At 27.5% G+C, this 14,244-nt stretch overlaps 2 protein-coding genes across 2 annotated transcripts; one reads left to right on the forward strand and one right to left on the reverse strand.

Moving 5' to 3' along the window:
* Window positions 1–5,062: 5,062 nt before the first annotated feature.
* On the reverse strand, window positions 5,063–6,077 carry LOC101217333 (ethylene-responsive transcription factor ERF043). Its single transcript, XM_004136171.3, has one exon. The coding sequence runs from the start codon at window positions 5,986–5,988 to the stop codon at window positions 5,305–5,307; it is 684 nt and encodes a 227-aa protein (XP_004136219.1). The 5' UTR covers window positions 5,989–6,077; the 3' UTR covers window positions 5,063–5,304.
* A 3,186-nt stretch (window positions 6,078–9,263) lies between these two features.
* Window positions 9,264–13,834, forward strand: LOC101221678 (carotenoid 9,10(9',10')-cleavage dioxygenase 1). The gene is made up of 13 exons (XM_031881741.1): window positions 9,264–9,395; window positions 9,493–9,654; window positions 10,518–10,620; window positions 10,771–11,039; window positions 11,140–11,325; window positions 11,424–11,502; window positions 11,667–11,748; window positions 12,038–12,100; window positions 12,292–12,433; window positions 12,548–12,875; window positions 13,013–13,083; window positions 13,308–13,454; window positions 13,556–13,834. Exons 1-13 carry the CDS (start codon window positions 9,264–9,266, stop codon window positions 13,667–13,669), a joined length of 1,878 nt encoding a protein of 625 aa, XP_031737601.1. The 3' UTR covers window positions 13,670–13,834.
* Window positions 13,835–14,244: the final 410 nt, after the last annotated feature.

Genomic DNA, 14,244 nt, shown 5'->3' on the forward strand with positions numbered 1-14,244 from the left:
TTATGTCTAAGATAGCAAAACTTAAAATATTTATAAAATATAACAAAATTTCACATTCATCCCTAATTGACTTTTATCAATATTTATCATTGTTAAAATTTAAAATTAGGTTATATTTTGATACTTTCATCCTTTTGTAATAATTTCTCTCTATATATAAAAGTATAAATATTTGTAATAAGTGTTACATAATTACTTAAATTTTCCCTATTTAACACAATTTTTGGGATGCACATTATTATTTGACATACTACTTTGGGAAGAGGGTAATAGGTTGGGTTAGGTAGGCATGAAAATTGATATATACACTACACATATATTATACATTCATTAAGAAGACATTATGATATCAAATATATATATATATATATATTAATTATTAATTTTGTCACATTATAATAAAACTTTAAACTTGATTGACAAACCATTTAAACTAAGGTGGTGGTTGAGAATTGAGATATATATATACATAATTGTAAAATTATTATTTATAATTAATTTGCCGAAAACCCCTTCTTGTTTTTGTTTCTTTTGCAGTTCTAACCCGAAACTTGTTTTTATATGCGTTTTGTGGTGACGGTGCATCCAATTCGGCAGCCAAATCCCCACGAGGGACGACACGTCGATGACGATACTACCCGTATTAAATAAATACATGATGCCACAACATCCCGTTTCTCTTTTCCCAACCCATCACTCCACGTGTTAATCCCAATCACCTATCACTCTCCCTCCCTTTAATTTCATTACACATCTCATTTTCATTTTCTAACATATATATATATATATATATACTTACTTTTGTCTTGTATTTTTTAGTTAATTTGAAAGTGAACGAAGGGGTGTGAGTCGTTGTATAGTGAAAGTATTTTCTTTATGATTGAAATAATTAATTTGGAAGAGATTTATGAACCATCATAGTAATTGAGATTATATTTAAATAAAATGGTGATTATTTTGAAACGTATACCAATTTTATATATATGGCTTCATCCGTACAAAATAGTCAACAACACTTGAAAATAATATGAAGTATGGAACGGAGTAGAGTAGCGTATAAAAGGCCAAAATATCTCACATGTATCGTAAATTACCTTTCTCGTATTTATTATTTAATTGATTGTAAAAAAAAGATCTAAACTAAAATTAAAGATGGTGAAGAGTTTTTCTTGTGAAGTATGATGGAGAAAGCATGAGGGGTGCAATGAATGTGATAGGGAAAAAGGCTTTTGATGAAATTGAAATATGTCATTCTCAATATCACAAGAAATTGAATAGTCTTCAAACTCTTAATAAGTCTATGTCAACTCCAACTACATTTCTCTAATTCCAACCTTCTCCTCCAATCAATTTTTTTTCTTCCTTTTAACCTATAGTTTATACTATATTAATTTGTTATAATTATTAAATATGTGACTCTAATATTATTATTGATGTATATATTCATTTGCTTATTTGTTTTCGAACATATTTTCTATTAATTATTTCTTTAATTTAAAAATGCATCACTCTAATTTTTAAATAATGTTCTAGTCTATATAAACAATATATACATTATGCAATTCCATAACAACTAATTAACTAATTAACTAATGAACTTCCTCCCATACATTTCAAGTCAATGCATCATCTCACACCTAATTGAGATCTTATGGTTTGATTTATTGTCTAAATGTTGTAGAGAGTTACATAATTATCGAAGTAATTTGATCTTTCAAGTCATAACGTACACAAATCTATAATTACCAAATCTAGAAAGACAACATAAATCCACACATATCATACATGCTAAAACGACAAACTTATTAATCGCTCAATTGACCAAATAGTTCGCCTTACGATTTTGCGATTGATGTATATGTTTCAAAATTGTCGCTCATTCACACAAAATCTAACCCTCTATCATTTCCTCCACAAAATATCTAACATAAATCAAATTGATCTATAGTCGAACTATCATACTCTATAATTAATAATCAATCTATTAGAAGAAGTCTAAAGAGGTTCTATCAACTATTTCTTAAACCCTCCTGTCAATAATAAATATCACACTTACATAGACAAAAAGAATATAAAACATTATAAAACATAGAGTAAAATAAAGTCAATACAATTTAGATTATTATTTGAGATTTCTTCTTCTTCTTCAATAATTTTCTTTTTGATATGTATTTAAGATCAACTCAAAGTTTACTTCTCTATTAACAAATGAAACAAAGGTGGCACAAGACATTGTAAGGATTGGAGGATATATAAATCTTAATTAACCTAATGTTACTTAGTCAATGTAGATCCCATTTTAATAATATTTCAATAAAATTCTATACATTATTTAATTAACCTTATTAATTACAGAATAATCAGACAATTACCTTTTTGTTTTTTTTCCTCTTTGTCTAAACTGCCCTTTTGTCATCCATGTAATTTACTTTTATTAAATTAATTATCTAAAGATTAGTGCAATTAATAATACCAAGCAGCCCTAAATTAATTAATTAATCAATGTGGTATATGAACACATGCCTAAATATAATAGTACTTTGTTATTAATTTCTTACAATTATATTATTTATAACCATATAGTTTTGAGAAAAAATAAGAGTTCTAATAATAATTCATTAAATTTGTTCCAAAGTTAATTAATTTAGAGTATGTGAGAGTTATTTATATATATATATATATATATATATATATATATATATATATATATATATATAGTTTTCAGTCTTTATTTAATTTTCGTTAATCATTTAATTATGAGTTGGTTTTCATCATACCCATAAATAATTAGGGTATTAATTGGAGAGGACTGTCTAGTTGATCAATAATTTAAGTGCTTTTTCATAAATTATAAAAATAATGAAAAGATATTAATTAGGCCAGCACAATTTGGTTTGTTGTGTGTTTATAGATATAAGACTTTAAATTATAAAGTTCATTAATTTATTTTCTAACATTTGGCGCATGATGAGTGTACGTAATTAAATAGAATTAATATGACAATTTGAGTTATATCAATTTAAACGTAACTATATATATATACACACGCGCACACGTTAGTTTTCGAAAAAGATTTTCTTGTTAATTGATATCGGAAATCTCCAATACCTATGGAGGTTGATGTGTATTAGAAAAATAAACAATAATAACAAAATATTATTATTAGGTCAATGAATATATTAGAGTAATATATTTTTCAAAAATAATAATTATTTTAATTGAAAAAGATTACGCAATATATATTCACTAATTTGATTCAATTATTATTAGGTCTCATGTCACAAGAGTAAGACATTTTTTTGTTTTCTATTTAAGGATCATATTATTATAAGATAAGAAAAAATAATAATAAAATGATTAGTGTGTACAAAAAGACCACTACGATTATTGTACTAATTGATTCTAATTTTTTTAGAGAAAATTTGTACTTTTTAGCCTTTTTATATATATAGCAAAAACAAACACAAAAAAAATATTTATAAAATACAATAATTTTTAGATTTATCATTGTCATTGGTAAAATCTGGTCTTAGTTTGCTAAAACAATTTGTGTTAGTTTTGTATTTTTTCTTTTCTTTTTTTGTTATTGTAGTGTTTTTTTTAACGAAAATTGTAAAAAGTAAAAAATTTGACAAAATATCTATGATGTATAACAAAATTTTTAAATTCTTTCAATAATAAATATTGATAAACACTGATATACTTCTATCGGTGATATTAATAGACAACGAAAAAAATCTATCACGCATGAATGTTTTAATCTATTTTATTATTTTTAAAAATATCTACTTTTTATTACTATTTATACTTTCTTTTCCTTATAATTTTTTAATTACAATTTTTCCATTTGTTAAAAATGCGAACACTCAATTTCACGGCCGAAGCCTAAAATCGAAAAATTATTTTTACTTTTCTAATTTTCATAACTTATTTGATTTTTTTTTGAAAAAAATTACATTAAACGACAAAAACATTTAGAAAAAAAAAAAAAACAGCTTATGACACCTATTTTTTGTATATTGCGAACATGATAAAATTAGTGATATCAGACATCTATGAAACAGTAATCATAGAGCTATCAGACGGTAATCATATGGTTATCGACTTTTTAAATTTGTTGTTTTTGTAGTTTAAAAAATATAATAACATGAACCCTATTAGTATAAAAGATTTTTTTTTTTTTTTTTACTATTTTTACGAGATACGTTTTTTATAACATTAATTATAAAAAAAAATTGATAACAAAACTTAAAATGTCTAGAATCTCTAGAATTCCTAAGAGTTAAAAGTAGTTTTTAATGGCTTAATTTTAAAAACACCTAAATTCTCCAAATGATTATAGAAGAAAGCTTAAGTAGAAAATTTCACAAATGAAGATGAAAATGTGCATATAGATATAATAAATATTGTATTAATCTTGGAGATTTGGAGAATTTGTTTGTCCAATCACAGATTTTGTCAAAATTTGTGGGAGACAGTTAAAATATTTAAACGAAATGGACATGCCACCTGTCATCAACCAAGTTGAATACGTGGAAACTATTTTTAAAAATATTAAATCTTAAAATTTTATATATATTTAAAAAGAAAAAAGAACCAAAGGCTTTAATTATTTTAAGCAGAGGGACTGATAAGTTTGCCTCAATAAAGTGAAACCAAATACAAAACAAAACCCAAGAGGGAAATCCAGTTGTAGATAAAAAAATAAAATAAAAGAAGAAGAAAATGTGAAATGATTGTAGTTTACTGTTTTTCTGTGTCCCATTTTTATCAATCTATTGAATTTAGAACTAATCTCTGTGTTCTTATTTCTTTCTATATATCCTTAATCACATTAAGTTAAATCCATCTCCATCACAAAAAAGTGCTAAATTTTAGAGCTTAGCTAAGTGTCGTCAGTCCAGTGTATATACATAATAAGACATTTGTGCTTTTACGCAAATGAAAAGTCAGTTTTGCAATTCTTGGCAAACTTCAACCCATCCAAAATTATAATATGTATATACATTGGTTGCATATATATAATATATAATTGCTTTAACTGTTTGCATTGATAGATAAATTTAAGCAAAAAGGACCACAAAGCAGTTAAGTGCATTAATGAAAAGAGATTTACACGAGATATTTCAACAAACACACTTCCAACCAAAGCCCAATTACTAACACATACAAAGAACAAATCTGTGGAACCACCCAGAAACAAAAACGAATCAAAGCTTAGCTGAATCAAATCCCTCCCACCCTTAACATGTTTTTTGATTTACATTTACAGTGTAGATAAACCAAAAATTAATAAAATGAAAGTTAATAATCCCACGACAAATTACTATGATGATCATCATCACCAATTATTCCCAATTCATCGTTGATATTGTTGGTATGGTAGCCGTAATAATAATCTTCCATGGTTCGTAACCAAGGTGGTGGGTAGACCCATCCCTCGGTGGAGTCCATGAGAACGAATTCGTGATCGTCGTAGTTGGAAGAAGCGAGAGTAGGGAGTTTAACTATCTCGCTGAGTTCGTGGCCGTCCTCGTCGTCTTCAGGGGAAGAGGGAGATAAAGAAGTGGAAACAGATGAAGAGGAAGTAGAAGAGTAATGGAAGTTGAAGTCCATGTGGGCGGCTTTAGAAGCAGCGGCTTGAATGTCACGAGGGGCGAAGGAGACAGGACGAGGAAGAGAGTGAGCGAGTTCAGGGAAGTTAAGAATGGCGGAGTTACCTTTAATGGACAAAGCGGCAACGTCGTGGGCTCTAGCGGCCATTTCAGGGGTAGGGAAAGTACCGAGCCAAATGCGGGATTTCTTGCGTGGCTCACGGATTTCCGAGACCCATTTGCCCCAAGCTCGCATTCTGACGCCGCGGTAGATTGAATCGGATGGTCGAACGCGCTTGTTGTTGTTGGTGGTGGTGGTGGAGGAAGGGGGGTTGGGTTGGGTGTGGTTATTGTTAGTAGAAGAAATTTGAGATTGGTGATTAGTTGGTGACATTATTATTGTTATTATGTAAGAGAAGAGAGGAAATGAAAGAAAGAGATTTTAGAGTTTGGGAAAAAAATGAGACATAGAGAGAGTGTTTATAATATAAAGTTTTGAAAATTTAAAGAGAGAGAGAGGCCCACGAGAGAAATGGGTGTTTCGGCTATTTCTTCCTTCCTCTATAGGGTCTCACTAGAGGGTGGCAGTGGTCCCTTTCCACCTTCCCATTTTAAAATACTTCCAAAATATTTTTCTAAAAAAATTTAGTTTATACCGTCTCACAATTTAAAATTTTATAAATATTTTAGTTCATTTTACTATATGTTAGTAAAGTACACCAATTGAATATATATAAAAAAAATTATTTTATTCTCGTCACGTCAGTTTACTCGATTGGAAGGGCAGCGACACACGTGTAGATATAGGAAAACTCTTTTTTTTTTTTCTTATATATTCTCCTCTTTCAAAAGTAAAGGATAAATTTAACGATGTTTCTTAGCAGTGTGAGAATGTTATCTTAAAATAAAATAATATTATATTTTTGCTTTCTAAGTGAAATTGTATACATCCAAATTTAGGATTGTAACGACTTATACAAATCTTTTCAACTCTAAATCAAGCTAAACAATGTAAACAATAGCCTTCTTCAACTAAGACATCACCATATAGAAAATGTGTAATTTTAGTTAATTTTTCTTATTATTCTACGTAACCAAATATGGTAAAGAATTTTAAACTAATGTTATTACTTAGTAAAAGAAAAAAATCTTAATTAATAAAAATGCTAGCTAGTAAGACCTAAATATAAGTTGTATGATTAACATATAGTCCCATAAATAATAATGCCAAAAGTATAGGGACTTTCTTTTTGTAGGCAGTAACAACAAATTAAATAGGTCCAACTTTGTCTCTATTGTACTTGTTACGTACATTATAACTACTTATACTCATTATTTTATAATCTCCCTCCATCACCTTAATTAATTTTTTCCTCAACAATATTTAAACAACATAATAAGAAAGTGAGCTTCAATTAATTAATTTTTCAAAACCTAATTTTTAACATATGTTCTATGACTCTTATACTTAAACGAAATTGACTTAATTTTAGTAAGAAACAAGAAAATAAATTGATATCGAACAAATAGATTTAAATAATTGAAACACACTCCAAGACAAATTCAGTGTAAATGTAAGATTTGAAAGAATTCGTAATGATATATATATATATATATTTGCATATACACATACCCACGTTTTGGTTGTCTATTGCTACACATCATCATACTAAATGGGCCCTCTTCGTTCTCCTCCATTCATCCAACACCCCATCTCTAAATTGGGCCTTCACTTCAGGCCCATGTTCTTCGTTATGCAAATCCTTTGCTAATACTTTAGAAGAAGGTTTCATCGTTTAACTTTAGATTATTTTAAATAGGTTATTGAAAATATTTACAAATTTCGGTTTCATTATTCTTTTCAAATCAATTTAAATTGATTTTATATTTTCCCAAACACTATTATATTATTTGAACAAAAAATGATTAATGATTCTATCTTATTATTTCTAGATAACATCAATTTATAGATATCTTATTTATTTTATGTTTTAAAATACTACGGTATTTTATTAATATTAACTACAAAACATGCATATGGGCTCAAACCCTAGACGTAACTCATCCATTTACTTAGATATATAATATTTTACCATTCATATTATAATAATATGTTACATATTTAGTTAGGCTCTAAGCTATTGTTCTAATAAGTTGGAAAATAATTCAGATTAACAAAAATAATACTTAAAATACTTATCTAATAAAAGAAAAGAAAGGAGTCGTAAAGTAAAGAAAAAAACTCAATTAGGACTATTAGGGTTTGTGAATTTTATCGAAACTAACTTAGGCCTCTTCCGTTTAGGGAAATTTGTAGGGAAGAAAGCATATTGTTTTTGTAATGAATTAGAGAAAAGCAATCGTGGTTGTTGATTAATTGCTATGAGAAAGCATATTCCATGATGTAACAAAAAGATTAATTTATATGGGAATTTAGATAGAGATGAGAGATGCAGCCAAAAATGGCATATTTGGTTCATCTCTACTATTTGGTGCCCTTTTTAATTAGGTGATGTAATTAATTATATTATACTTTGTTTCTATATTTAGTATTTTTATCTATTTTTTTTGTACTCTTATCACCTTCTAATTCCCTCCACCATATAATTCTCTTATTATTCATTATTTTTTATTTCACTTCTTCAATCACCATATGCTTTAAATTAATTCTACAAATATTCATTGGATACCATAGGTTAATAAATTATGTATTTTTAGGATGTCACATCATCATTTCCAATGTTTTCTTACTACATATAAAAGAGTAATAATTAATTCAAATTTTTAGTGTTCTTTTTATAAAAAAAGTTGTTTTTTAAATTAATGGAAAATTGAAAATGGGAAAAAAGTATTACTTAATAGATGTGATTTTTGTTTTTAATAAACAAAAATTTTAGAACATTTCTCAACTTACATGATTTTCCACCATTTTTTTTTTTATCAATTTATCAATTTTCTTATTTTAAACGTTTGGTTTCAATTAAGTTCTCCAATCACGCCTTTAACATAAATACTTAATAAGAGAAGAAGAAGAAATTATAACCCTTATATAAGCTTTGATTGTTTTCTTTTTAAACAAAAAAATTATAGCCCAAATTTGGTAACCATTTCATTTGTTTTCTATATATATATATATATATTGATTTAAATTGTATATACATTTTAGTAATGAAAAAAATAAAATCCAATTTGCTCTCTATCATATTATTATTTAGAAGAATAATATTGTTGAGACTCCCACTTGAATCTGTCTCCTCAAGATTCTCATCCCACTAACAACCAAAAATTAGCATATTTTTCTTAAGTACTATCAAAACCTAGTTGTGATTAATTAATCTACTAATTTCTTTTTCAAACACCAATATTCTTCTAATTACCCCTTTAAAAATATACTATTTAAGCTAAAAAAAAGAAATTAAGTAAACAAACATTACATATAAAAACAAATACTTATAATAATTAGAAGCATCATTAGTTTTGGAACTATATAGTTTTTACTTTAATTAAGGAAAGTTTAATAATGTAGATTAATTATATCTTAATATGATAACATTGGAGCAGACGACGTCGTTTAGTTTTGGTATAAATTTGTGAAAACCAAACCAATTTGCCGGCAGAAACATAAAAGAGACCCAGAAAGAAAAACAAAAAAAGGGTTAATTAAGGATAATGGTGATGATGAAGATGATTATTCTTCCAAACTGTTCTCTTAATCAGAAGCCTTCTATTCATCCACCTTCAAAATTACATCATCTCTCTTCTTCAAATTTGGTGGAATTAAATCGTTATGATTCAAAGAAAGTTAGAGTTCAGTGTCGTCCACGACTAAATTTGAAATTTATAAGTAACTTAGAAACTAATATTGTGTTTTTTTTCTTTCTTTTGTTGGTGTTGACAGTCAATAATAATCCCAACGGAGAAGAAGGTGAAGAAAACTGGGGAGATTATTCCATTGAAAGTTGATGTTTTTAAAAAACTGAAAACAACATGGATGAAAGTGTTGGATGGGTTTGTTGATTCAGTTTTTGAATTCTCTGATCAAACTCTTCACCCAAATCAGGTATTCTATTATCTAATTAGTTATTATATCCATAATATATTTTACACTTTCATTTCCTTTTTATGTTTTAATTTTCTTTTTAGGTTTGATTTCTTCTTAAAGTTTTAAAATTCTGGATTTTTTTATTAAGACAAAAACAAAAGAACAAAAATCCATTAATTTTGTCATAAAGGAAAATATTTTGTTTACTTTCTAATTTTTCTGTTAATTTCTTTATTTTTATGTTTGGAGTTTCATATTTCTTTTAATTTAATTTTTCCTAGAAATTGTATTAGATGAGAAAAAAAAATCCTTTTAAAAAAATGGTTCATAACACTTTTTATTTTTGCGTATTTCAAATTTGACAATATAACTATTAAAGTAATGGATAGTAATTTAAACGATAATCTACTTTTAAATTTATCAACGTGTGTTATATTATTATAATTTTTTTTTGTTATTTTTGTAAACTTTCCATTTTTTTATTATGTTTCCAAATTTTCACTTAAAACTAACCTAAGGTCTATTAATTAATTTGAAATAATTGTAAAATAAAATTGAAATTTAATTTTAATAGTGACTAAAACTATTAAAATTTAATTAATTAATTATCATTATTTTAATTAGTTTAAATTAGTTAGTGTACATTAATACTAAAATTTAAGTAAGAAAAATGAAGTTAAAATTGTAAATTACTATGGAGTTTGCAACAATAGCGAAAAGAAAAAAATAATGCTACCTTTTCAAAATTACAAAAGTACTATTTACCAAATTTGATATAAAAAAGTGTTATGAACAGTTGTTTTCTAATTTTTTTTTTGTTTTTGTAAATTTTAATTACTTTGAATAATCCAAATTAATATTAGAATTAATGATATGAACAGAGCAACTTTGCACCGGTGGAAGAGATGGGATCGGCGGTTACCGTCACCGACATCGAAGGAACCCTTCCCCAAGACTTTCCCCATGGAGTCTACATAAGAAATGGTCCATAAATTCTTCATTATTCCTCCATTATCCATCCATTTTTAATAATCAAGTAGAAAGAGTACTCCCATACATTTCGTTTGTTATATATATATTCACGTTGTTGTTATATTTACAACTGAGTGAGTGAGTGGGTGGTGGTGCATGCAGGAGGAAATCCATTGTTTGGAGGACTGAAATGGGTGAAATCGATATTTGGAAAATCCAGTTTTATTTGGGTGGAAGGAGAAGGAATGCTTCATGCTTTGTATTTCAAGAAGGCCAACAATAATGGGAAATCATGGGAAGTATTGTACAACAACAGATTTGTTGAAACTGATAGTTTCAATTTTGAAAAACATGAGAAAAAACGACCTTGCTTTCTTCCAACAGTGGAAGGCGATTCGGTTGCTCTTCTCTTTGCCTTTTTACTCAACTGGGTGAGTATATATACATATATATATATATATAGATATAATGAAGTAACAGATTAATATATATTTAAAAGGGACGACGTTATTTATGCATTTAATTTTGCAGGTTAGATTTGGGAAATTCAGCAAAGACATTAGCAATACAAATGTATTTGAGCACTCAGGTAAACTTTACTCAATTGCTGAAAATCATTTGCCACACCAAATAGATATCAACACTCTCCATACTTTGGGGAGTTGGGATCTCAATGCATCTGCTTGGAACAATCGCCCATTTACGAGTCATCCCAAGGTGGGTCTCGATTGATTGATTGATTGATTTAAGCAAATGTGTTCCAAACATGCATATGAAGAAATTATATACTTAGTTATGGTGTTTTGGAAGGATAGAAAGCACCGGAAACAGGAGAGCTGGTGATGATGGGCGTCACTTCAACCAAACCCTTCATGGAAGTTGGAATTATTTCTGGTACAGTTTGTTTGTTTCTTTTTATTTTTTTGATATAACTATGCTATACATATGTAAATTTTTTAAATTATAAAGTTAGCCCAAATTGAGTATTCTATTAATTAGATTAAGGATATTTTATTTATGTTTCTTGATTGATATCTTTTATTTCATTTCATCTACAGAAGATGGAAAACGAATGGTTCATAAAGTGGATGTCAAACTCGGTAGAAGTTGTCTTAGCCATGAAATCGGTGTCACAAAAAGGTAAAGATCAATCGATAATTTAAGAGGCCGTTAGAGCTTATTAGTAGGTGGTTTGGAAGCTTATAAGTTTAATTAGTAATAATTTTTACTTGTTGAATCTTCTTACTACCTCTAAAAGCTTAATTATTGCATGTTTAAAATTAGAGATTTTAACTTTAATTAACCCAATATTTTAGGCTTCTTTAGGATATTTTTTAAAAATTAAGTTCAAACTATACTTTTACTCAAACTTTTATAAAAAAAATGGGTTAATAATTGGATTAATGAATGGTTTGGAGTTGAAATGCAGGTACAACGTGATATTGGATTACGCACTAACCATGGACTTCGACAGACTTATTAGAGGCGGACAGTACGTGTTATTTTTACAAATCATTTTAAATAACAAAACTTCTAAAATATATAGTAAAATATCACAATTTATTTGTGATATATATTACAACAAACAATTAAGATAGATTATTATCCATATGAATATAAAACAGTCTATTGTATCATATTTTGTTATATTTAAAAATAACGTAGAGAAATAATTGTTAGCAGATTCTTAAAATACGACAAGAAAGGATACACGAGAATAGGAGTAATGCCTCGTTATGGAGACAGCGATTCCATTAAATGGTTTAATGTGAAACCCAATTGCTGCATGCATCTTTTCAACTGCTTCGAACTCAACCAGCATGAGGTAGGTTTAATTTTGGTGTATTGTGATCTATAACAATATATATATATATAGCAGAAGGGTTTTGTTGTTTAATCAGAATGGTTTGTGAGTTAATAATGTTGATTAATTTCACAGGTTGTGGTGTGGGGATGTAGAGCAAGTGATTCAGTACTACCTGGACCTGAGAAAGGATTAAACAAATTTGATTGGTTCTCTCAAAGATTTAACGATCAAAAGAAGACTGTTGTTAATGAGGATGAGGATGAGGATAACAATGGTGGTTCTTTGCTTCCTGTTGCTTATCAATGGAGGCTCAACCTCAGAACAGGAGAGGTCAAAGAGAAATGTCTCATTCATCAATCAATCTTCATGGATTTCCCCTTCATTAACTTACGTTTCACTGGTCTTCCTAACAAATTTGGTTATGCTCAACTTCTCCACTCCTCTGCTAGTTCTAATTCAGGTATTTTTAAACACAATCCCAGTTAGTCTTAGGGTTGTTTTCAAATACATCAAAACGAATATAGATTACGATATTTTTGTAAATATTTTTAGAAGATTTGTTTTTTCTAATCTTACATTGTCGTTGAATTTAATTAGGGATGTTCAAATTTGGAGGCTTGGCCAAGTTGCACTTTCAACTGCGAACGAGTAACGATGAATTTTCATTGGTAATTTTTTCGTTTTTATTTATCTAATTAATTAAACCATTTTCAATTTTATTTTGAGATGTAACTCTATCTTATCAAACATGTTCAATTCATTTTGATTTTTTCTTTGCGGGCAAATTATAAAAACTATTTTTGATATAACAACTTGTAATCGAACATTTAGGTTAAAGTTTAATGAATTGTTTTTTTAAAATATATATAAGAGTAAGAAAATGGGGATGCAGGATGAGGAGATAAAAGTGGAAAGGCATATGTTAGAGGAGAACTCATATTGCAGTGGAGCTTCATTTGTTCCTAGAGAAAATGGAGAGGAAGAAGATGATGGTTGGATAATTGCTCATGTTCACAATGAGATTACTAATACTTCTCAGGTTAATTAATTATATATTCCATTCCATTCATTATAATCTTTTAATTATCTCACTAATCATATATATTATATATTCTTTAATTAGTTTAATTTAATCAGCAGGTATACATAATAGATGCAAGAAAATTCAGTGAGGAGCCAATTGCAAAAATCACACTTCCACAAAGAGTTCCTTATGGATACCATGGTGCTTTCATCCCCCATCAATTTGAATAATTAATATTAATGCAAACAAATAATTTTTAATTTTTCTCCATTTTTAGTTATAATATATTTAGGTGTGAGAGTGAGCAGCAACTTTTGTAATATAATCGTGACTCTTTAATATATATTTATTCCTCTTCGTTAGTTTGATTGTACGAGAGTATATAATGATATAACAAAATTTTAAATTTGAACCGTCTATTTATAAAAGTTTTCAATATTGATAGAATATAAAATTTTATAAATATTATAATATTTTAGTTTTCTATTTTTGAAATTTATATTTGTTTTTTCTTTCTCAATTTCTTTACTATAATTTTCAACATTTGTATACAAATATTTTGTATTCTTAATCAAATTGTTGAAAGAAAACTAAGTCTCAAATTACTCGCTTACCTTTCAATTTTTTTAAAATTTTTTTTCTAAAACATCTGGATAGAAAAAGTTATAAAATAAATAAAGAAAATTTGTCAAAAATACCAAATTTGATCAAATAACAAAATTTTAGATTGTATGGAGTGATCTTCAAATTTTTTTACTATTTAAAGAATGTGTCGTTTAATTACTTTTTTTTACCTTTCAAATTT

This window comes from Cucumis sativus, chromosome 3 (genome assembly GCF_000004075.3).
Source record: "Cucumis sativus cultivar 9930 chromosome 3, Cucumber_9930_V3, whole genome shotgun sequence".
Taxonomy (NCBI): Eukaryota; Viridiplantae; Streptophyta; class Magnoliopsida; order Cucurbitales; family Cucurbitaceae; genus Cucumis; species Cucumis sativus.